Source organism: Geotrypetes seraphini, chromosome 3, assembly GCF_902459505.1.
Source record: "Geotrypetes seraphini chromosome 3, aGeoSer1.1, whole genome shotgun sequence".
NCBI classification, from domain to species: domain Eukaryota; kingdom Metazoa; phylum Chordata; class Amphibia; order Gymnophiona; family Dermophiidae; genus Geotrypetes; species Geotrypetes seraphini.
In genome coordinates, this window is record NC_047086.1 from 233,580,437 (window position 1) to 233,604,733 (window position 24,297).

At 44.5% G+C, this 24,297-nt stretch overlaps 1 protein-coding gene across 1 annotated transcript in view; it reads left to right on the plus strand.

Moving 5' to 3' along the window:
- The window catches only part of LOC117357257 (laminin subunit alpha-2-like), a 466,835-nt gene that overhangs the window by 328,195 nt on the left and 114,343 nt on the right, over window positions 1-24,297 (plus strand). Inside the window, exons 35-36 of the mRNA XM_033937630.1 lie at window positions 6,956-7,094; window positions 11,813-11,824. Coding sequence (XP_033793521.1) covers window positions 6,956-7,094; window positions 11,813-11,824 — 151 coding nt within the window. The remainder of the gene's footprint in view (window positions 1-6,955; window positions 7,095-11,812; window positions 11,825-24,297) is intronic.

The window sequence follows — 24,297 nt, forward strand, 5'->3', positions numbered from 1 at the left end:
TTTATCTAAAACTTTAGATAGAAAAGATAATGAAGAGATTGGCCTAGAAATGTCAGAAAGATCCAGAGAGGAACCCTTCAATAAAGGTTGAACTATGGTTTTTTTCAGGCTATCTGTTAATTGCCCTTCTTGAAATGACACATTAACAATATTAGAAATCACTTATACAATATTATTGTCCATCACTTTAAACACACTGACATTGAACAAAGGTCATACTAGTACCCCTAAACTCTCTATATAGCGCCCAATAAATTGACACTGGCTCTATCGGCACTTAATGCGATTCTACAAGGTACGTGTACCTTTTATGGAATCTCACTACCTTTATGTGTAGACATTTAGGCCAGGCCTAAATGCCTGCGCCTAAGTTCTGTGCAGATCAGGCATATTCTATAACAATGCACATAACTTTTATGTACGCCCACAATCTGCCCCTGACCACGCCACCTTTATTTGTGCACTGCAACTTTTGCATACTTTTTATAGAATCACGCTTTCCAGGTTTTGCACTTAGCTTTTAATTAGAACTAGTTAGTGTCAATTATAAGGTGTTAATTGTCAATTATCGGCACTGATTAGGTCAATTAATTAAGTTGTGTGAACAAACCGGGTGTGTGCACTGATTTGCATGCCCAACTTAAAGCACCGCACATAGAATTTGAAGGTAAGGGTATAATGGAACCCAAGTGCCTAAGTTGCTCTATAGTGTACCTAATGGAAGCTCACAGTTATAGAACTACCCTCATGAAGAGCAGGTCTATAACTGAGTGTCCATTTATTTGCCCTTTGTGCATGTAAATTTACAGAATACCCACACTTTTAAGGGTAAGTGTACACTTAGCAAGGATGCCATGCCTAACTTTGGTTGCCACTCTTACGCTTGTTGAAACCTGGTGTAAATGCTGGCATGCAACCAGTGATGTAGGAGGGTGGGAGGCGCCCAGGGTGGTGCCCCCCCCCCTCCTTGTGCATGAACCCTCCTCCCACTCCTTGCGTGCCCCCATGTCACACTCGCGCCCTCCCTTCCCACCCCTGTACCTCTATAAAACTTCACCAGCACAAGCAGCTTCTCCAGTTTGCTGCTCACGCTGGCATTGGCTTTCCCTCTGATGTCACTTCCTGGCCCTGCGACCCAGAAGTGATTTCAGAGGGAGCCAGACTGGCATGAGCAGCAGGCCAGAGTAGTTGCTCACGCTGGAAAGGCGGGGCTGGAGGAGCAGGGAAGGGAGGGTGTGAGCATGGTGTGGGTGGGCAGAGAGCTACTGGTGCCCCCACCAAGGCAGCACCCCCCCCCCCCCCCCGCCTCCCCTTACTATGCTACTGCATGCAACTAGTGGCAGTTGGGTGCATAAATGACCCCATTCTATAACAGTATGCCTAATTTCTGGGAATGCCCCTAACCCACCCATGACCCTCTATGGCCAACCCACCTTATGAGTTGTATGCTATAAAATTTAGGCACGCATTTTATAGAAGATCTGGATGTAAATCCAAATGAGTGCTAATTAACACAGATCTAGGATCCACACCCAATTATAGATGCCCAAATTTTAGTGACCTATATAGAATCCATGAGATATTGTTTGAAAATATTGTTTTAATAATATGTATTATTTTAAAGTCCATGTATGTTATGTTCTGCAGTGGAAACATTTGTCTGTTTTTTTAGCTATAGAGGCAATACCAGTATTTCTAGTCATTTCAAGATGTAATTAGTTTTTGAAGTTTGTCTATTAGGGCTAGATTCACTTACCTGACTCTCCGTGCCTGATCCATAGCCGATCCATGCAGGTCCAACCAATTCACAAAACAATAAATTAAAATGAGGGTGATTGGAGGAACGCCCCCTCTGACCCCATGGATCACTAGTATGCGATTATGACGCATTTGCAGACAATCTGCTTTCCTTTTAGATGGTCTGCGCATGCCTTCAGTGTTCGTTTTTGCTGAGGGGGGGGTTGGTTTTTTTTTTGTGGCCCCGACTCTCCTGCTTTGGAAGGGCGATCCCTGGCATTTAAAAGCATGCAATTTTTGACTCTCCTGCTCTCTGCTGCCCTTCCCCGCAGTGCAGCCCCGCTTTAAAACAACGGATTCACACTGCGGGGAAGGGTGGCAGAGAACAGGAGAGTCGGGGCGGCAATAGCAGAATTCAGCTGGAAGGGGCAGCAGATGGGCTACAGGGCTGGGATTTCAGGCCTAAGGACAGTCGGAAAGGACGTTTGCGACTGGTCCCCAGCGGTCGCTTCTTGTGTTGATCGACCAGCCCAGTCAGTTTCAAAAATGTCTTTAGTGAATCACGTCCCCTTTGCATGCCGTTCCCTTCATTTGCATGCATGGATCAGAATCTGATTGGCACAGAGGTAAGTGAATTGGGCCGGAGTAAAATCAGGTCGCAAACCGATCGGTACACAATCGGTTTGCTTAGTGAATCTAGCCCTTAGTAAGTCTAAACATAGATGTTCATTTCTGGTGGGTACATTGCCTGCATTTATTTATTTATTCATTCAATTTTCTATACCATTCTCCTAGGGGAGTTCATAATGAGTTACATGAATTCATTCAGATATTCAAGAATTTTTAGCCGCACCATGGGTTTTTTATGTATTTGAGAATTTCCAACAGATTGTGGTACGCATTTCTGTACCAAGTCAGGGAGCTAACCTAGAATTAACTGTAATGGTAATTGCAAAAGCCCATTTCTAAACATGAACTAACTGTATTGATCTATCTATACTAACAATTCTACCATGTCAAACTGTCCATTGTAACTTCCGGGGTAACTGACCCAACATCTTATAATGTAATCTGACCTTGAACTGAATAGACAAAGGTGGAATAGAAAATCTGATTAACTTAGGCATGAAAATGCTAGCAGGGCGCCTAAATGATAATTCTGTAAAGGCGCACATACAATGTAAATGCAAGGGAGCGTACACATGGGTGAAGCTCCCACTTAATGGTGTGTAATTTAGACAATACTGCAAGTTACGCATCTTCCTGCCCATTTATGCAACTACAGTTGCACCAGCCTATAACTGCAGATGTGTAAATGTAAGACTCACAAATACTAGGTTGCAACAGTATTCTGCAATAATGTAATAACATAAGAAGTTGCCTCCACTGGGTCAGACCAGAGGTCCATCGCGCCCAGCGGTCCGCTCCCGCGGCGGCCCATCAGGCCTATGACCTGTGAAGTGGTCCCTGACTATTCCTATAACCTATTATACTTCTATTCCTATTATACTTCTATTCCTATAACCTATTATAGAATAGGATATCAAAACATGGCCGTGGGGTCCCCTAAATAAAGCTGCCCAGTACAGAAATGCCCATTGAAGGGAAAATTCTCAAAAAGTCAATGAAGTTTAAACACCAGGATGATGCCGGCAGTTGTGTAGCATACCTGTTTACACCCCTAACATTTGGCAGAAGTACTTACGCCAGCTCAATGCTAGTATTCTATCGATACTAGAAGAATGGTCTGTCTTTGATCAACCTTTAATTACCCTCAACTTCAATTATTAATCTTCAGAACCTCAGAAATGCCACCAGATACTCAAATAGTTTTCATAGTATCTGGCTTTATGCATTTAGTCTTCACCGGGTCACTTAAAGCAGTTTCTCTATTTAGAATGTGATCAACTTTTTACCATTCATGAATATTTAGTGTGGTTAGAATATTTGTCTTTAACTTAGGTGGACATTTATAAGGGATGAAGTACGCCAACATGTTTCACCCTGGAGGGGGTTTCTTCAGGGCTACAATCCCTTAATTACAACTTATTACCCACGACGCAACCACCAAATCCTTTCTTACCAAGAAGTATTCTATAATTTGCACAAACTGCCGGACATGCCCACCCCCATGCCTCCCTCACTCCAGAAGTTATGCGTACTATGGAATTTGAGCACGGAACTCATAGAATTGCAACTAAGGGCGGTTACATGTTTAATTGATAATCGTTGCCTATTAAGGTCATGCCTCACAAACTTATTGTCCTTCTTTGAGGGGGTGAACAGCCAGGTGGATAAAGGGGAATCTATAGATATCATTTACCTCGACTTCCAAAAAGCCTTCGACAAGGTACCACACGAGAGACTGCTCAAGAAGATATGGAACCACGGGGTGCAAGGGGAGGTCCACCGATGGATCAAAAACTGGCTGGCAAACAGGAAACAGAGGGTTGGCGTAAAGGGCCATTACTCGGACTGGAAAGGGGTCACGAGCGGAGTTCCACAGGGGTCAGTGCTGGGACCATTCCTGTTCAATATCTACATAAACGACCTAGAAGCAGGAACCAAGTGTGAGGTCATTAAATTCGCAGATGACACCAAACTATACAGCAGGGCTCAAACGAGGGAAGACTGTGAAGATCTCCAAAAGGATCTAACGAAGCTGGAAAAGTGGGCCGAAAAATGGCAAATGAGCTTCAACATAGGGAAATGCAAGGTCATGCATGTGAGGAAAAAGAACCCGAGGTTCACTTACAAAATGAGGGGAACACCACTAGGGGTCAGTAACCTGGAGAGAGACCTGGGAATGATGGTAGATGCAACAATGAAGGCATCGGCGCAGTGCGCCACGGCCTCAAGGAAAGCAAACAGAATGTTGGGTATCATTAAGAAGGATATCACGACCAGGACGAGGGAAGTCATCATGCCGCTGTATCGTGCAATGGTGCGGCCACATCTAGAGTACTGTGTCCAATACTGGTTGCCGTACCTCAAGAAGGACATGGCGGTACTTGAGGGAGTACAGAGAAGAGCAACTAAACCGATAAAGGGAATGGAAAATCTCTCATATACCGACAGATTAAAGCAGCTAGGACTTTTCTCCCTGGAAAAGCGGAGACTTAGAGGAGACATGATAGAAACCTTCAAGATCCTGAAGGGCATAGAAAAAGTAGACAGGGACAGATTTTTCAAATTATGGGGCAACACAAGTATAAGGGGGCACTTGGAGAAATTGAAAGGGGACAGGTTTAGAACAAACGCTAGGAAGTTCTTTTTCACTCAGAGGGTGGTGGATACATGGAACGCGCTTCCAGAGGCTGTTGTAGACAAGAAATCATTAAATGGTTTCAAAGAAGGTTTGGATAGATTCCTAGAAGAAAAAGGGATTGAAGGGTATAGATAGATATAGACCACTACTCAGGAAACGGGCTTGATGGGCCGCCGCAGGAGCGGACCGCTGAGCAGGATGGACCTATGGTCTGCCTCAGCGGAGGCAACTTCTTATGTTCTTATGGCTTATTAACACCAATTATCAGCTCATTATTGAATTAAAGCTATGCCCTTTAATCTTGCTTTCTTACAATACTCTCTTTGGGCTAGATTCATTAAGCAAACCCTTTGCAACCCGATTTCCCTTCTGCAGTATTCACTAACCTGTTTTACCATCCATTCCGATCCGTGCATGCAAATGAGGGGAACTGCATGCAAAGTAGGCAGGGACGCGATTCACTAAACAAATTTGCCGATTCAACTGTGCTGGCCGATCAACCCAAAAAGCAACTGCTGAGGACAAGTCGCTGAAGCCCTTTCCGACTGCCTTCTGCCGCCCTGCTCTCAGCCCTGTCAGCCCCGATCTCCTGCTTCCCCGATCTGCCTGCCTACCACAATCTGCACGCCTCCCCCGAGCTGCCCTCATCGACTGCCTGCCCTGACTCTCCCACCCTTCCCCGCAGTGTAAGCCCGTGGTTTTAACCCGCAGGCTTTAAGCAAGTTAAAACTATGGGCTGTAAAAAAAGCTTTTTTAAAAAAAAAGTGCCGGGCTGGAGGTCCAGCGCATGCATGGACCATCTAAAGATGGTCTGCGCATGTGCGGGGATCGCTAAAGAGCGATCCGTTCTGGCAGATGGGGGCGTTCCTCCGATCGTCCCCAATTGTAGTTTGGTGAATTTGTTGGACTTGCCCGGATCGGGCCCGATCAGGCAGGTTAGTGAATCTAGCGTTTTGTTGTTTATTGTTTTCTTTATGCTATTCTATCGAAATAAGCAGCATAAATCTGTTATGTGCGCAACTAACCTTATTTTATAACTTGTATGTGCAAATTTGGTTGCACAGTTTTCCAGAATTAGGGGTTAATTTACATGTAATATGCACCCCTATCTTAGTTCCACCTAAAAGCTATGGCCCCAGGAATGCCTATAAGCAGATCACATAAAAATAGTCGCATGGCGCCCATATTTGGATGCCCAAATTTGCATGCAGATCAAAAATGCATGCACAAGTTAATTAGCTAACAATCCATTAACTAGCAATAAATTGATGTTGGCAATCAATTATTGCAGTTAATTGGCTTTAATTTCATTATGCATGCACATATTCCTGTGAGCTATTTTATAAGCTCGCACACCTAAATCTCCACGCGTCCAACCTAAAATGGAGTACGGCCAGGGGCATGGTAGGGGTGCTCCCAAAATTTTGCAGGAAGACTTATAGAATACTGCCATTCCTATGCACAAATGCCAAGCCAGCTGTGAAGATTATTGACCTAGTATAAGGAGTTGGGCACCAGCATTTATACCAGGTTTCAGCTGGTGCAAATACTAGCGTCCAAATTTGGACGCAGTAATAGGCTGTAAGCGCTATTCTATACAAGCGCTCTTTTATTACGATAGTGTGCCATGCCAATTTTTTTCAGACACCATTTACTGAATCTGGGTCTTGGTGTGCCTGCTTTTTACACATTTATACCCATCCACGGTGAGATGAGTGCTATTTTCCTATCCAAATGAATTCACGATTCTTTTGATTATGTTAAAGTCACACTTTCTTTCCAAGTGACTATCTCACCTCAGTTGGATCTGGACCATCTTTTAGGCAGAACAAAAAATATGTATAGCATAGCTTGACGTGATGTTTTCCCTGCAGGAATAATTTCCCAGGATGAAATAGCTCACATTACTGCACATTTTACCGATTTCTTTCCTCCACACCTACTTTACAGCCAATATCTCAATAGTGGATATAGACAGTAATGAAGAGGACAGTGTTGGTACAACATCCACGGGCAGCAACTTTGGCCTAAACTTGAAAGCAGATGAGAGAATATATTTTGGCGGCTTACCAACAGTGAGAAACTTAAGGTAATGTACTTGAATATCATCTGGGCCCTGTAGTGATTATAATGTGATTTGGGGTTGTTCCAACTGTAATTCTTCCCATTACAAAGTTATGTGATATTTATCCCATAATAACATAACTTGTACTGAAAACAGCAAAATATGAAACACATACAAGGGCCTTTTACTAAAACAAGATAAGGTTCTGTACTTAATGTGCGTTAAAAGAAAAGGTAGCAAACAATAAATGCAAAACCTGTGCATTAAATGCAGTGGGTATGCTTGGCATCTTACCTGCATTTACTGTACAGAGCAGAGTCATACCACATACAACCATGTTATATATTGTGCCAGAAAGCCCTTGCTATCTGGCACATCAGAGAGTGTGGTCTGGCCTTTGCAGAAATTAATAATCCCAAAGACATATGCCACCATGACACGCTCCCCGTTCACAGCCCCCCTCCCTATCTGTTACCATCTGCTGACCACCCCCTCCCCACCATCCAATCCTTGCCTCCAGAATCCAAATCCCTACCCCAAAACGCCCCAATCCCCACAGCCTTCTTGAACAGAAAATGTCTGCCCAAAGCTCTGCTCACATGTCACCTTTAAGATATACCCAGAGGTGATCATAGGTGTACAGTGGGCCAGGGCAAGAGTAGAGCTTCTCAGCTCCTGCCCATTTGTCTCCAGCTCTCAAAATGGCTGCCATGAACTCTAGTGGTAGTCTCTTGGTACTACTGATAGGATATGGAATGCTGACTCCTAGTGATAGTACTGCTAGACTAGAGGTGGCCATTTTCAGACCTGAAGCCAGACAGGTGGGATCAGAAGTTGTATGCTTCTGTCCCAACCAACTGTGTCTTGTACGATCACTTTGGAATAAGGCCCGGGGCTTATGGGAGGGGCCAGGGATGGTTTGGGGGGGATTCTGATGAGCACAGGATTTTGAATAGGAGTGACTCTAGACTTTGCTGATCAGAGGGGAATGCCATCAGGGGGTTAAGAGATGTGATTGGGAAGTTGGGGACTTGGATCAAGGGAGGTTTGGGCTGGGGATTTTTTTGCTGGGAGGTGAATCGGATGTGAAGGATCAGGAGATTTTTTTCAAAAGGGCCATCATTGCACTACCAGATTTCTGGTAGTGCAGCTGTACTTACTGCCTCCTCTTGAAGTAGCAGTAAGTGCAGCTGCACTGTCAGAAGTGGTGACAGCTAGTGTGTGGTACTGACCCATGCGCTAGCTTTCACAGACAGCCACATCTCCGCATTGCCCATGTCACGCCCACTCAGCCCATTAAGCAACTAGCACAGATTTTTGCCCTTCTGGCTGTTTTTACATGCGCTAAATGTTGGTGAGGTAAACTCCCATGCATAGCTGCTTAACACTGTTTGGTTAAAGGTCCCTAGAATAATTGCTATTGTGATTTCTACAGCGCACATTCAAAGGACTTACAGCCTTGTCAAAACAGATTGGACTTACAACAAACTGCAAATAGGACACTCTAAACCTCTTCAGTCATGGTTTTATTCTTTTAATTCAAAGTGGTTGGTTACAGGCGGATCTAAGTTCAAAAAGCAGATTTGCATGGAAAGGGCATTTTCCTTATAGAACTACCAGTAAAACATGCAAATGACCAGAATGCCGGCACGTAAGCATGTAAATGCCAATTTCCTGACTACACACTATAAAATGGCCCCTCGATGCGGTGGTGTGTAGTTTTGAAGGTAGAAGTGTGCATGGGCGGGCCACATGATTAAATCATGTCAGCTCTAGAATACTATAATTTACACGTGCTTTTTACCAATCCATTTATATCAGTTCTATGATTGGTATAACTAGGTGTGCCTAAAACGCGAACATGTATGCGCCCTGTTGTTCTCATAGCAAGCGCCTGTTTTCCTTTGTGTGAATAGGCTCCAAACAGGCCCCTCTTCAGAATTCCCCTCTAAATGTGATGCTGGGACTATGATTCTACAAAGAGAACTCATTATGAACATTGTAACTGATTGTTTGTGTAATGAAGCGTGGAACATTAAAAGGAGTCAAGGTTTACCACAGTAAGCATAACTAACTGAAATGCAGGCTGACTTGGAGCTGGAGAAGAAGCAATGAGCCAGTGCGAGTGCTGCAGCCACACAAGACACAAATGTGGAGTGGCAGAAAAATTGTTCCCAATGCCCCCTCTTCTCTCACTGGTGATGGGGAAGCATGTAGAGCAGGGGACGGGGTGCCAGGGGATAGTCTGTGCCCTGAAAATGGCAATGACAAATCAAGATCAAGTATGCGTGTGCAGTATGGCATCATACCTTATGCTATGGGGCTCATAATAATAATAAAAAAAATCTACAAAGTGGCCTAAATGGGTACTTCGATGATCAAAAAGCCTGATCGTCCAAGTACCCATAACCAAAGCTGGTTTTAGGCGTATCTAAAACCAGCTTAGGCCTTTTCCCTGCCTCTAAACGCATAGAGCGAAAAGAAGCGTTTTTAGAGGAGGGGAAAGGGCTGGAGGTGTGCGGGAGGGGGGTTGACCTAGACATAGTCATACAGCAGGTATAACCAAAACATTTGACAGGTTGCCTAGTCGGCACTTATACGTTTTGACTTAGACCAAGTCAAAACAGGTATAAGTGCTGAAAAAGGGGCCGCTGAATTGATCGCGGCTGCCACGATGAGCTCAGCGGTCCCGGCAACCTGTCCACCCTCCACCACAACAATCGCTGCAGGAAAGATGACTCATCTCCTCTGCCATGATAGCAATCTCGAAGTTCCGCCAACCATGGCACTTGGGATCGCTATCGCGGCAGGAGAGATAGCCAATCTCTCCTGCCGTGATCCACCCCCCCCTCCCTGATAGGATCAGGCAGGAAGGAGCCCAGGCTCTCCTGCCTGACAACTCACCACCCCTTCCAACACGATCGGGGCAGGCGGGAGCCCAAGCCCTCCTGCCCCGGTGAAACCCCCTACCCCCACCTCCTCTAAGATACAGGCAGGAGGGATCCCAGAGCCTCCTGCCCTCGTCACACACCCCCTCCCCATGATCTCCCCCCCGAATCCCACAGATCCTCCATACCCTATGACCCCCCCAGGTACCTTGAGAAAGTTGGCCGGATGGACGGGTCCCAAGCCCGTCTGTCCGGCAGGTCTGACATTCTGAGAATCGGGCAGGAGGGAGCCCAGGCTCTCCTGCCCAACAACTCACCACCCCTCCCAACACGATCGGGACAGGCGGGAGCCCAAGCCCTCCTGCCCCGGTGAAACCCCCTACCCCCACCTCCTCTAAGATACAGGCAGGAGGGATCCCAGAGCCTCCTGCCCTCGTCACACACTCCCTACCCATGATCTCCCCCCCGAACCCCACAGGTCTGCCATTCTGAGAATCGGGCAGGAGGGAGCCCAGGCCCTCCTGTCTGGAAACTCCCCACCCTTCCCGACACGATCAGGGCAGGAGGGAGCCCAAATGAATCCTGCCCCAATGAATCATGACCCCCCCGACAACATCGGGGCAGGAGGGAACCCAAGCCCTCCTGCCCTCTTCACCCCTCCCCCACGATTGCCCTCCCCAAATCTCCGTTTGGCCCCCCTGAACCCTGCACTCCTCCCCCACCCACGATCCCCCACTTCCGACACCCTCATGGGACCATAAGAAAGTTGTCCGGAAGGACGGGTCCCAAGCCCGGCTGGCCGGCAGGCCCACCATTCTCAGAATGGCAGGCCTTAGGGTCTGATTGGCCCAGGTGCCTCAAGCCCCATCCACAGGTGAGGCCTTAGGCACATGGGCCCAACCCAGCCAGTGTTCCTGAGTCCTTTATGTGAAATTCACTGCAGTTCCCCTCTAGGGTGCCCCACTGCTCTGTTGGGCTATCCGAGTGGCCAGGTTGCTAAGAATGCTGGCCTCTCCTATGTTGCAATGGCTGGGTTTTGTGCGTTTTTCATTTGGACTTTTTTTTATTCCTGAAAATGTTTCAAATTGATAGACGCACTGAGGATAAACACATCTAGGAAAGGGCCATTTTTGAAAAAAAAAGATGTTTTTCTGGTTTGAAAATGGTAATTTCCTCTACTGGATTTTTAGACATTTTTCCCCAAACTTCCCAAATTGAGTTTTGAAAATGCCTCTCTAAGCTACTGTGGTTCAGTGCTGTCCTGCATTTAACTGCCCTATCTAAATGAGAAAAACACTTGCAAAACAGAAGGAAGAACCCCGAGAGGACTGAAAATAGCATTAATTGAATGAAGGAAAGCTCTAAGTACCATAATCATCAGATTGCCAAATATGTGAATAAAAAAAAAATGTACACACTTGTTTGCCCCGGAAGCAATTTATATGAGAAACGCAAATATGAGATGGGAGAAGAGGGGAGAATAGCCCAGAAAACTCACCCGTTGCACAGTGAACCCCACATATAGTATATTACAGATGTCAGAGTGTTTAATTCTGTCCTATACAATTTGAAATGGTTCTCTCTCTCTCTCTGTGTTGTGATGAAACCTTAAATGTTTTAAGTTTTGCAGTATTAATGATTTTCTGGCATGATTCCTAAGCTTAAATGATTAATGCTGCCTAAAGTACAGTAATTATACGAATTAGTTGAAGCGCAACATCAATTTATGCCATCTGTTTTGCACGCCATGATTGATATTTTAGTACGGTAACCTTACAGTTTTTATAACTGATGTTGAAATTGAGCATAGAGAGTTAATACAATTTTTATTTTTTATCTTTTCCTTGCATCCAGTATGAAAGCCAGGTAAAGCTGAAAAACTCTCTCTTTTCTGCATGCCCCTTGGATGTGCATGTGTGAAGCAAGCTGGTTTTGCTTAGGCTGCTGCGCCGTGGAGGTTTCCGAGTTACATTTTACATCCAGCTGTTATCTCGGGGCCGTGAAATCAGAGAGCTGCACCTGCTGATACAACAGAAGCCTTGCCTAAGTGCTTAGTGCTGTTTTCACGCACACTGCACACACCGCACACCCCTATCACCTTCCCCCTGCAGCTGCACAGCTCATGCTGGCTTTGTTTTGCGTTAGAAACAGGAACCTTTTGGATGAGATCAGTGTCTAGTCTGTATTTAATATTACAATAGCCATTCCTGCCTAGCTTGGGCTAACTCAGTGGCTGACAACACTTGAGGGGGACCACGTGTGTTGCTGCTAGTCAGGGGAGATGAGTCTAGTTCTTTCAAACGGAATGGAGAAAATGAATGGGCTGGAAAATAAGGCTTTGTTATTTTTTTTTTTAAGTAGTTAGTATCCCAGGACAGGGCCTAGGACAGGGCTGACCAAGTCCGGTCCTCGAGATCTACTGGCAGGCCAGGTTTTCAGGATATCCACAATGAATATGCATTAGAGAGAGATTTGCATACCAAGAAGGCAGTGCAGGCAAAGCTCTCTCTTGGGCAGCCCTGGGCAAGGAGAAGCCTGTGTTTTGGATACATAACCCCTCTTCTCTATAGTCATTGTGGGCTAGGTGCTCACTTAGTTCTAAGTCCAGGTTCAATAGGCTGTATGGAAACCCTGGTATGAAAACTCTCCTTCAAATGTGTTCACGGAGACACTTCAGAGCAGATAATGTTCCAAAATAAAGCCTTTACTGGTAACTGATTGCTCAGATCCAGCAGTGCATATGGTAACAGGCAACAAGCACCATGGCAGCTTCACTGCATATAAGCATAGAAGTCAAATATAGGTGTGATCAATTTTTCTACACATGCTTCTAAAAATACCTTCCTTCCTTCTCAGGACTTTAGAAATCCCTCTGAAAGTTCACTGGCCTCTTTTCTCCTAAGGACCAATTTGCTTCAATCTCTCCTCGGGACTTTTTTTCCTCCTCTCCCATCTCTTGACTTCTACAGACTCCTGTTTTAAGCAAAAGTTGGGTAGCTCCCACCTTTATTCCTCTCTAAATTCCACATAGCCGACCTACTCAGGAACACTACTTAACTGAACACCAGGGACACCACCACTGGGACTCTTCTGCATGATTCTCTTCATCCACAGAGGGTACTAAAGACCAGAGGCAGGCTTCCTCTCTCTCTCTCTACAGCAACACAAGCAAGTTCAACCAAAAGAGAGATTACAGATTAAAGCCTTATTTTACAAAGGCGATTATCGTGGCAGGTCGCAATAATCGCTCCGACGCCCATATGGAAAGCTATCCATGGGTAAAAGAAGGATCAAGTGTGACTAGATATCCTTTCTTACACAGATTTCCCGCAAATTCTCATGAATTCTTCCTAAAAAGTCATGCTGAAATCCATTTGGGTTGAATTAAATACAAAACATTCTGCATATTACTTCAATTTTGGATTGATAATGTCTACAGCCTCTCTGGCACCCAGTCTGTTTAGGTGTCAAGATACAGCATATAAAGCACAAAGGCCCAAATTTTGTACATGACATGGTGAAGTTATGTGGTGGTAAGCACCCTACTGCTGCCTAACTAACCAATCAGGAGCCACGTTTAAAAAAAAAATGAAGACGCTGTTCTAAGGCACCAGTCTCACACCTTTGGAGGTACATAGGGATTCCTATGGATGCCTAAGGCCAGTGGGGGCATGGTTTGCCCTGGAAGTGGCTTTAAGCGTCCCTATGCGTCTCTGCAGGTATGAAACCGGTACCTTAAATGTAGGCCTTTAAAATGCTAGCCTAGATTTAAGGTGCCTGTTTTACAAAGTAGCCGCGATTCTACAAACGGCGCCAGTGTGTGATTCTACAAATGGCGCCGGCGCGTGACGTGATCAACGGCCATTTCATAGGGGGGATTCCAATACTGGCGCCATTTGTAGAATCTGGCCCAAATTCTGTAATCCCACGTGGGCCCCCAGAATACAGAATGCATGCATGCAAAGTCTGATAATTAAATCTGCAAACTTGCCTCCATGCGCTTGCGTTGGCAGCACTACACAAACAACTCAGTAAGGTTTCATAATCTTGGTATATCAGTGTCTCAAATCTGTGTTCATGTCGACGTGTCACAGTGTCTTGCTGAGTGGCGTTCATTATTGTTGTTGCGTGTTTTTGTGCGCCTTCGCAAGAATGTCAGAATTTGAATTAGAGCGAAGAATAAATATTAAATTTCTTATTAAACTTGACAAGAGTGGAAATGAAATCAGGGACATGCTTATGGAGATAATGGCCATGAAGAAAACAGCAGTATACAAATGGTTTAAATGTTTTTCTGAGGGGAGAGAAAGTGTCACTGATGAAGAAAGGTCACAGCGGCCAGTAACGAGCAGAACTGACGAAAACATTACAAAAGTTTGTTGAATTGTGCATCAAAATCATCAGCTGACTGAGAAGCATAGCAGACCAAGTAAACATCGATGAGATACAGGAAAATATTAACTGAAAATCTTGGCATGAGAAAAGTGTGTGCAAAGATGGTCCCAAAGGAGTTCACTATGAACAAAAGCAAAGGAGAGTCGAAGTTTGCCAAGACCTTTTGGACAGGCAAGATGACATTTTGGGCTGTGTTATCACTGGTGATGATACATGAGTGTACCAATACGACCCTGAAACAAAGCATCAAAGTGTATAATGGAAGTCAGCCAATTCTCCATGACCAAAAATGCTCCGCCAGTCCAAATTAAAAGTCAAAATGATTTTGCAAATCTTTTTTGATATCAGAGGGATTGTTCATTAAGAATTTGTATCAACTGGACAAACAGCCAAGTTTACTATTTGGAAGTGCTGAAAAGACTTCATGAAAAAGTTACTGTATATACTTGAATATAAGTCAATCCGGAGAAGGAAATATGGTTGACTCGAATATAAGTCAAGCGGCTTAATATTCAAGTGTCCTGCCCTGCCAGGTTCTGCACTCAGCCCCCTTCTCTCCCTGCCCTGCACTCAGTCCCATTCCCTACCAGGCTGTGAACCAAGCCCCCCTCCCTACCAGGCTGTGAACACTGTCCCTCCTTCCTTCCCTGTACCCTCTTCCCCCTAAAAAGAGCCAACCTCATCAGTGATGTCACAATGGCTTGATTGTCCCATATTCCCCTTTGCCCTCTAACCCAGCCAGCAGATTAACCATTCCCCTTAACTTAAACCACCTAGTGGTAGGCCGGGACAGGAGGGATCCCTCTCATCTCCTGCCCTGGCCGACATTAATAATTACCACTAGAGAATGACACGGTGACAAAATTCATCACCGTTCCAGTCCCTGTGGATAACCATGGGAAATAATCCCATGTCATTTTCTAGTGTCTATTTCAACCTTAGTTCTTCTACACCAGCATTCTTCAAAGCAAAGCTTGCGGGTAAGTGGTTGTGGCCATTCATATTCTGATTCTTCCCTCTCTCCTTAAAGAATGACATGAAGATGGTTTCCCGCAGTTATCCATGGGGACGGGAACGGTGATGAATTTTGTCACCGTGTCATTCTCTAATTACCACCTTCCCTCGCGTACCTGTTCCCTGGTGGTCCAGCATGTATCCCTCGCTGAAATCCTGAAGATTGTAAAGGTAGTAGCCAGCGGCGCACCCGGGCCGGCATGCAGGAGCGAGCTTTTTGTGCTCCCAGCTGGCCCTGCACCGCTCCTTGATAGGCTTCCACAAGTTCTCGTGGGATTCATGGTTCTCACGGCAGCCTATCAAGGATCGATGCAGGGCGGCTGGGAGCACGAAAAGCTCACTCCTACATGCCGGCCTGGGTGCGCTGCTGGCTACTACCTTTTCAATCCTCAGGATTTCAGCGCGAAATACACGCTGGACCATCAGTGAACAGGTACGCGAGGGAGGAAATGAGGGAGGGTGGTAATTATTAGTGTCGGTTGGGGCAGGAGATGAGAGGAATCCCTCCTGTCCCGGCCTAAGGCAGGCCTGCAGGAAGTCTGGGAGGGTTTCGGGTGGTCACTGGGGGATGACCCAAATATAAACCGGGACCCCATTTTTTGGCCCAAAAATCCCGGTTTATATTCGAGTATATACGGTAGATGAAAACAAACTGAACTTTTTGCCGACAACTCATGATTCTTGCATCATGACAATGCACCAGCTCACACGGCACTGTCTGTGAGGGAGTTTATAGCCAGAAAACAAATAACTGTATTGGAACACCCTCCCTGCTCACCCCAATCTGGTCCCCAATGACTTTTTTCTTTACTCAAAGATAAAGGAAATATTGAAAGGAAGACATTTTGATTACATTCAGGACATCAAGGGTAATAGAACAACAACTCTGATGGCCATTCCAGAAAAAGAGTTCCAAAATTGCTATGAAGGGTGGGCTAGGCCTGGCGTCGGAGCATAGCTTCCTAAAGGGAGTACTTCAAAGATGACCATGGTGATATGCAGCATTTTTTCTAGGATAAGTTCGTGAACTTAATTATCAGACCTTGTAAGTTGGCTTTTACACTCCAATATTTAGGAACAACTACTCATTCCATGTTAATACCGGACATTCATTGGGCACACATAAATACTTCATTTATGTGCTAAGACAGTTGTGTGTGTAAGTTATAGAATGCTACAGAGTATGCACATCTGTAATAATCCCACGGGTAAATGCTAGCATTCTATAACTTGACACCTAATTTTAGGTGACCTGTGATAAAATGAGGCAGTTAAGAGTCCATCATGAAGACAGCCAGATCTGCATTTAGGCCCCATTTGAAATTTGTTTACTGTCCTTATCTCCTGATTAGAGGAACAGTTTTGCTAAAGAGATCAGTCAGCTGGGTCTTTTCAAATTTCTAGATCCTGTGATATATCAAAGCCCATTTTAATGCTGCCCAATTCAGGGAAATTTTTTAGATTCGATTCAGCAGACACAGCAGGAGCAGCCATTTTACAGATTATATCCATGGGAAAAATAAGAAGCATACACCCAGCAGCTTCCAAGTGGAAGTGTTGGAGTTTCCACATGGAAGCAGCAAGATTGCAACTTCCACAGCAAGTAACTGTCTCATTTTATGAACCTAGATGTGTACATGTAACCACACTAAAATATAATAAACAATTAACCAAGTTTCCAAGCTTATTCAATATTTGATATACCAACCATTGACAAGTATATGGTCGGTTTACAATGCTAAAATTAGGTTAAAAGAAAAAAAGAAGCAGTATATAAATAACATAAGTGTTAGATGAGACGAAGACAAATTTGATATGAGAGGTACTGGGATAAGGGTAAGAATACAATTACATCGAAGTTGAATAAAATTTTTAAAAGGAAGGAAAAAAGGGGAGGAGGATAAAAACTAGGGAGAGGATGTCACTTCTTAAAAGCGGTTATCTTTCATCGTTAATCTTTGCAGGAGAGGGATCCTATCTTGTGTTTAGGTATGTATCCTGAAATAAGAAGGTTTTGAGTTTGCTTTTAAATTTGTCAAGGGATTCCAGAGAGCAGGGGCTGTAGCGGAGAAGATGGTATTTTACGTATAGAAAAGTTCTGGTTAGTAGATCTCAGGGCCCATGAGGTTGCATAGGGGATGAGATATTTATCTAAGAAGGCTGGGGAGTGGGTGAGTTTGATTTTAAAGGTGAGTAGGAGTATCTTATATGTTCGGTGTGGTACTGGTAGCCAGTGGGCTTCACGGAGTAGCGGAGTGACATGGTCATATTTTTTTTGCCTTGTGAATGAATTTAATGGCCGTAATTTTGGATCAATTGTAGTCGACGGATTTCTTTTTGAGTTATGCTATGATATAATGAGTTGCAGTAATCAATATGTGAGATGGTCAAGGAGTAAATTAGAATGTGAAAGGAAGGGGGCTTGAGAATGGACGTTATCAAATGAAATAGTCTAAGTTTATAAAAGCATTTTTTGTTACTATTATTATATATTTTTACCAGTCTTAGTCAGTGAGCTAATTTGGTCGTGGTAATTGAGGTCTGACCCAGCAGCGGCAATTCTTATGTTCTCTTATCTTTGTCTAGGATGAATTTGTGTATAAACACCGGTGGTTTAGCAGTTAGCTTGCACTTTAGTAAAAGACCCCCTAAGAAGTGAGGCAGCAATTTTTAAAACTTTTCTTCATTTTGGAGGCAGAAATAAAAAATTGGGTGTATATGTGACCGTACATATGTAAAAAGGACTAAAATATCACAGTTTACATCTGTTCTCAGCGCCCAAAATGAGGCACTTCCTTATAAATATATCCCCGAAATGGCATAAAATAAACCCCGATGATGGATAGCAAAATCAAAAACCATTCTGCTTTGCTTGCTGGGATGCTTTACAGCTTATGCATTACTGAAAATATGCTGTTATAAGCTATGCTTTATTTTTAATTTTAAGAAATATGACTACAACCAGATGCAGTTTTGCTTCTCATGCCAACAGTATATGATAGTTGTGTGCACCTTATCTAGCATTATTTTTGCCTTGTTCATTATCATCCTGGCTATACTGTAATTTTTGTTGAATAGTGTAATAGTGATGATGAAGGAATCACCCATGTGTCCTGTGTTAAAGTGATGGAACTATAACTAAGGGCTCCTTTTACTAAGCTGTGTTAGGGCTTTAACGAGCACTACACTGTCAGTTTAATTTCCATCCTATAAGTTCACATAAAATTTTTCTTTTTTCAACCATCTTTATTTTCTCTTCTTTATTAATTTCCAGGTACTTTAGTTAGATTGTGAGCCTTCGGGACAGTAAGGGAATTTTTAAAGTACCTTCTTACTTCTCATTTATAATCTTAATGTATATTTTCTTCAAACCACTTAGAACCTAACGGATGTAGCGGTATATAAGAAATAAATTACATTACATTACATTACATTGCCCCGCGCGCTATACCTTAACCCCAGCATTGAGCTGGCGTTAGTTCTAGCCGGGTAGCGTGCTGTAATTTCCTGCGTGCGCTAAAAACGCTAGCGCAGCTTAGTAAAAGGAGCCCTAAACTTGTTATGTTTTCAGAGTTGAGGGCATGTTTAAGCCAAAGTTTTTCTCTTCCACCAGGTAGAGAAGATGGTTAGGAATAGGGATTTAGTAACAGCCAGAAGGAAGGTGCTCATTTAGCTACAAGACCCGGAATTTGGGACGCAAGAGTTTACTGTAAACCAAGTGGACACAACCTGCATCATCAGATATCGGCCAGCAATCTTAAGTTAGACACCCCAAGACAGAGAAGGGAGCGCTTTTCAGAAGACTGGCTATTTTTAAGATATTAAACAGTGGGCAACTATTAAGGAGTGTGTGGCACAGTGGTTGGATCTACATCCTGAGCACCCTGGGGTTGTGGGTTCAAACCCCGCGCTGCTCCTTGTGACCCTGGGCAAGTCACTCAGTCCTCTCTAGCCCCAGGTACGTTAGATAGATTGTGAGCCCACCGGGACAGATAGGGAAAATCCTTGAGTACCTGATTGTAAAAAACCGCTTAGATAACCTTGATAGCGGTATATAAAATCCTAATGAAACTTGAAAACTTGAAACTTTACACCAGTTATTGATAACTAGGTCTCAGCATAAAATAGGATGAGTAATAGTAAAATAATATGTTTTAATGGTAGCCCACTTTTATAACTACACACTTAAGTCTGGAACTATACATACAGAGCCTAGGTATTCCCCCTCTCAACAGTCATAATCACCCCAAGACCAGCCCACCCGGAATAATTGTAGTGAATGGGTTATTTGAAAACTTCCCACCTTCTCTATGGGTTAGATTCAAACAGTTTTTATTGATACACATATCATCAAATACAATAACACAGCATCAAAAAACATCAATATGCATCAATATCTCTATGGGTTAAAGTACCTTCCATATGTTCTCTGAATTTGTTTGCTTCTCAGGAACAACTGTGCTGTTTTGACTGCAGCTGGCTGCTTTTTGGCACCCTCTAGAACAGTGGTTCCCAACCCTGTCCTGGAGGACCACCAGGCCAGTCGGGTTTCAGGATAGCCCTCATGAATATGCATGGAGCAAATTTGCATGCCTGGCACCTCCATTATACGCAGATCTCTCTCATGCATATTCATGAGGGCTATCCTGAAAACCCGACTGGCCTGGTGGTCCTCCAGGACAGGGTTGGGAACCACTGCGCTAGAACAGGGGTGTTAAACTCAAATACACAGTGGGCCAAAATTAAAAACTTGGACAAAGTTGCGGGCCAACCTAATAGAAACATAGAAACATAGAAGATGACGGCAGAAAAGGGCTACAGCCCATCAAGTCTGCCCACTCTGCTTACCCACCCCCTGTCTATGCCCTAATGACCCAATTTCCTTATCTTGACCCTCGTAGGGATCCCACATGGGTATCCCATTTATTCTTAAAGTCTGGCACGCTGTCTGCCTCGATCACCTGCACTGGAAGCTTGTTCCAATGATCAACCACTCTCTCTGTGAAGAAATACTTTCTGTTGTCGCCATGAAATTTTCCGCCCCTGAGTTTGAGCGGGTGCCCTCTTGTGGCCGAGGGTCCCTTGAGAAAGAAAATATCATCTTCCACTTCGACACGTCCCGTGAGGTACTTAAATGTTTCAATCATGTCTCCCCTCTTCCTACTTTCCTCAAGAGTGTAGAACTGCAATTTGTTCAGTCTCTCTTCGTACGAGAGACCCTTGAGCCCCGAGATCATCCTGGTGGCCGTCCGTTGAACTGATTCAATTCTGCGCACATCTTTACTGTAATGTGGCCTCCAGAATTGCACACAGTACTCCAGATGAGGTCTCACCATGGCCGTGTACAACGGCATTATGACTTCAGGCTTTCGGCTGATGAAACTTCTATTGATACAACCCAATATCTGCCTTGCCTTAGATGAAGCCTTCTCTACTTGATTGGCAGTTTTCATGTCTTCACTGATGATTACTCCTAAATCTCGTTCTGCTGAAGTCCTAGTTAAAGTTTCTCAGTTCAAGAAGTACGTCCTGCATGGATTTCCGCTTCTGAGGTGCATGACCTTACATTTCTTAGCATTGAAGCCTAGCTGCCAGGTTGAGGACCAACTTTCCAATGTAAGCAGGTCCTGCGCCATATAATTCTGTAAACTGCATTCACTTACTATATTACATAGTTTGGCGTCATCGGCGAATAGTGTTATTTTACCTTGAAGCCCTTGAGTCAAATCCTCTATGAATATGTTGAAAAGGAGTGGACCCAGGACTGAGCCCTGCGGCACTCCACTGGTCACCTCCGATGTTTTAGAGAGGGTACCATTAACCACCACCCTCTGAAGTCTGCCACTCAGCCAATCATTGACCCATGCAGTTAGTGTCTCTCCTAACCCCATCGATTCCATCTTGCTTAGCAGCCTGCGGTGCGGGACACTGTCAAAAGCTTTCCTGAAGTCCAGGTACACGACGTCCAAAGACTCTCCCAAGTCCAACTTTCTTGTTACCCAGTCAAAGAAGCTGATGAGATTGGATTGGCAGGACCTACCCTTGGTGAATCCATGCTGACTGGGATCCCGAAGATTCCCTTCATTCAAGATCGTGTCCAATTTGCTTTTAATTAGTGTTTCCATGAGTTTGCACACTATTGATGTGAGACTCACCGGTCTATAATTCGCAGCCTCTGCCCTGCAACCCTTTTTATGCAGAGGAACAACATTAGCTAATTTCCAGTCCAGGGGAACTTTCCCCTTACTTAGGGAGAGATTGAATAGCTCAGCCAACGGTTTCGCCAGGACATCGCTCAATTCTCTGAGCATTCTTGGGTGCAAATTGTCTGGTCCCATGGCTTTGTTCACCTTGAGTCTTGCCAGTTCACTGTAAACTTCACCTGGTGTGAACTCAAAATTCTGAAACGGGTCTTCTGTGCTTTGTGTTGCCTTCAACTGGGGACCGTGTCCCGGTGCCTCACAGGTGAAGACTGAGCAGAAGTATTCATTCAGTAGTTCGGCTTTATCGGAATCTGCTTCCACGTAACTTCCGTCCGGTCTTCTAAGGCGTACTATCCCGCCTGTGTTCCTTATTCTGTCACTAATATACCTGAAGAAGGATTTGTCCCCCTTTTTAATTTTTTTGCCAGAATTTCTTCCACTCGAAGTTTTGCCTCCCTAACTGCCATTTTGACTACTGTAGACCTGGTCCTATATTCTACTTTTGCCTCTCTTTTCTCCGTGCGCTTGTAGGAGAGAAACGCTTTTTTCTTCTCCTTAATGAGGTGCGAGATCTCCGCGGTGAACCATTGGGGTTTATTGTTTCTTTGTCGTTTATTTACTGATTTTATGAAGCGGCTAGTTGCTTCATGTATGGTTGATTTCAGTGTTAACCACTTAGCTTCTACATCATCGGTCTCTGCTTGGTCCTGCAGCGTCTGATGGACAAAATCTCCCATGCGTGCGAAGTCTGTGCCCCGGAAATTGAGTACCTTTGTTTTCGTGTTTGATCTAGGGAAGCCTTTCCTAAGGTTGAACCATACTATATTGTGGTCGCTGGAGGCTAGCGTATCTCCTACTGAGACCTCTGAAACGCTTTCGCCGTTGGTGAGTACCAGGTCGAGGATCGCCTGGGCCCTAGTGGGCTCCGTTACCATTTGTTTGAGACGTGCTCCCTTTATGGAGGTTAAGAGCCTCCTGCTACCGCTGGTTGTCACTGAAAATGAGTTCCAGTCTGCATAAGGCATATTGAAGTCCCCTAGCAGTACAGCTTCTCCTCGTAGAGTGATATTCTCTATGTCTTCAATTAATTCTGTGTCCATGTCTTCCAGTTGTCTTGGGGGTCTGTAAACCACACCTAGATACAGGCATTTTTCTCTGCCTCTTGCCAGGTTTACCCAGAGGGACTCCCCAGTGTACTTGACATCTGTGATCCTGGTGGTTTTGATGTCCTCTTTAATGTATAGAGCTACCCCCCCTCCTAACCTGCCCTCTCTGTCCTGACGAAGTAGATTGTAGCCCGGTATAGCCATATCCCACCCATGTGAGTCTGTGAACCAAGTTTCAGATATTGCCACCACATCTAGGTCGGCATTCCTTATTTCAGCCTCCAATTCTAGAATTTTGTTACCTAAACTGTGTGCATTGACATACATGGCCCTCCATATCTTGTGTTTGCTAAGTCCCTGTGAGGCGTATCCTACCCGAGTCGGTGTGACTCCCAAAGAACTGTTTGCAATGTGGGTACTTATCTTGGACATGGAAGCGGAGTTTTGACTCACCTCATCAGGATAATTCCTTTCTGCACTAATATGTGAATGGGTACCCTCCCCCGACTTACCTAGTTTAAAGCCCTGTGAAGCAGGCGGGCTAGTCGGTGTCCGAAGACGTTCTTACCCCTACTGGTCAGATGGAGTCCGTCTGGTCCCTGAAGTCCTTGTAGCGCTTCCCCATGGTTTAGGAATCCGAAGTTCATATCCCGGCACCATCCCTGTAGCCACTCGTTCGTCCTCAGGATACGTTCATCTCTGGCTCTTCCCTTGCCTCTAACTGGGATAATAATAATTGTACAACTCCAAAAGGAAACTGTAGGTGATATGTTTAAAAAACAATAATATATTTTTAAACACGATATGTTTAAAAAATCAATGACGCAAGGTACAACTAGCCCATGATAGATGTAAAATAGCTGAGCCAAACTTAGGTCCTCTTTAAAAAGACGTGCTATGCGTTTTAGCGTGGATTTAGCGCGTGCAAAATCAACACGTGCGCTAACCGCTAACGCATCCATAGGATAACATGCATGTATTTAGAGTTTAACGCGTGTTTAGTGCCCGCTAAAAAGCTTAGCACACCTTTGTAAAATAGGAAGTTAAAACGGAAAAACTACAAAGGGATTAAAACCAAAAAGGGACAAAATAAAATACCATGTGAATTAGCAACATATGTTTGAAAATATAATAATAATAACAACAAAAACCATTACGTGAAGCAGAGAAAACGAATAGGAATACGGAAAAACACTAGCATCAGTAAAGAATGAGTACCAGAAAAAAGCAATACTTACCAAAAAAGCAATTGCAGGAGTCCAGTGCTTCTGCGACACAGTGTGAGACTGTGAAGAGAGCCGCAGGAGCTTGTAAAAATGTCAAACGTGGGGACATGAGCTGATTGGGTCCAAAAACTGTCTACCGGCAGGCCAGTTCTAGTAGACAATCGGTATTTTCTCACGGGCCAAATATAATTACACTGCGGGCCAGATTTGGCCTGCGGGCCTGAATTTCATACCCCTGCTCTAAAAGCTGCTGCCCTGGGCGACTGCCTAGTCTTGCATAATGATTGGGCCAACCCTGCAGAAATAACAGAGACAGGCGGTACCTTATAGACAAACAGAGTTATTGAAGCATGCGTTTGAAGCATCAGGGTCCACGTCAGCAAATAACACAAACA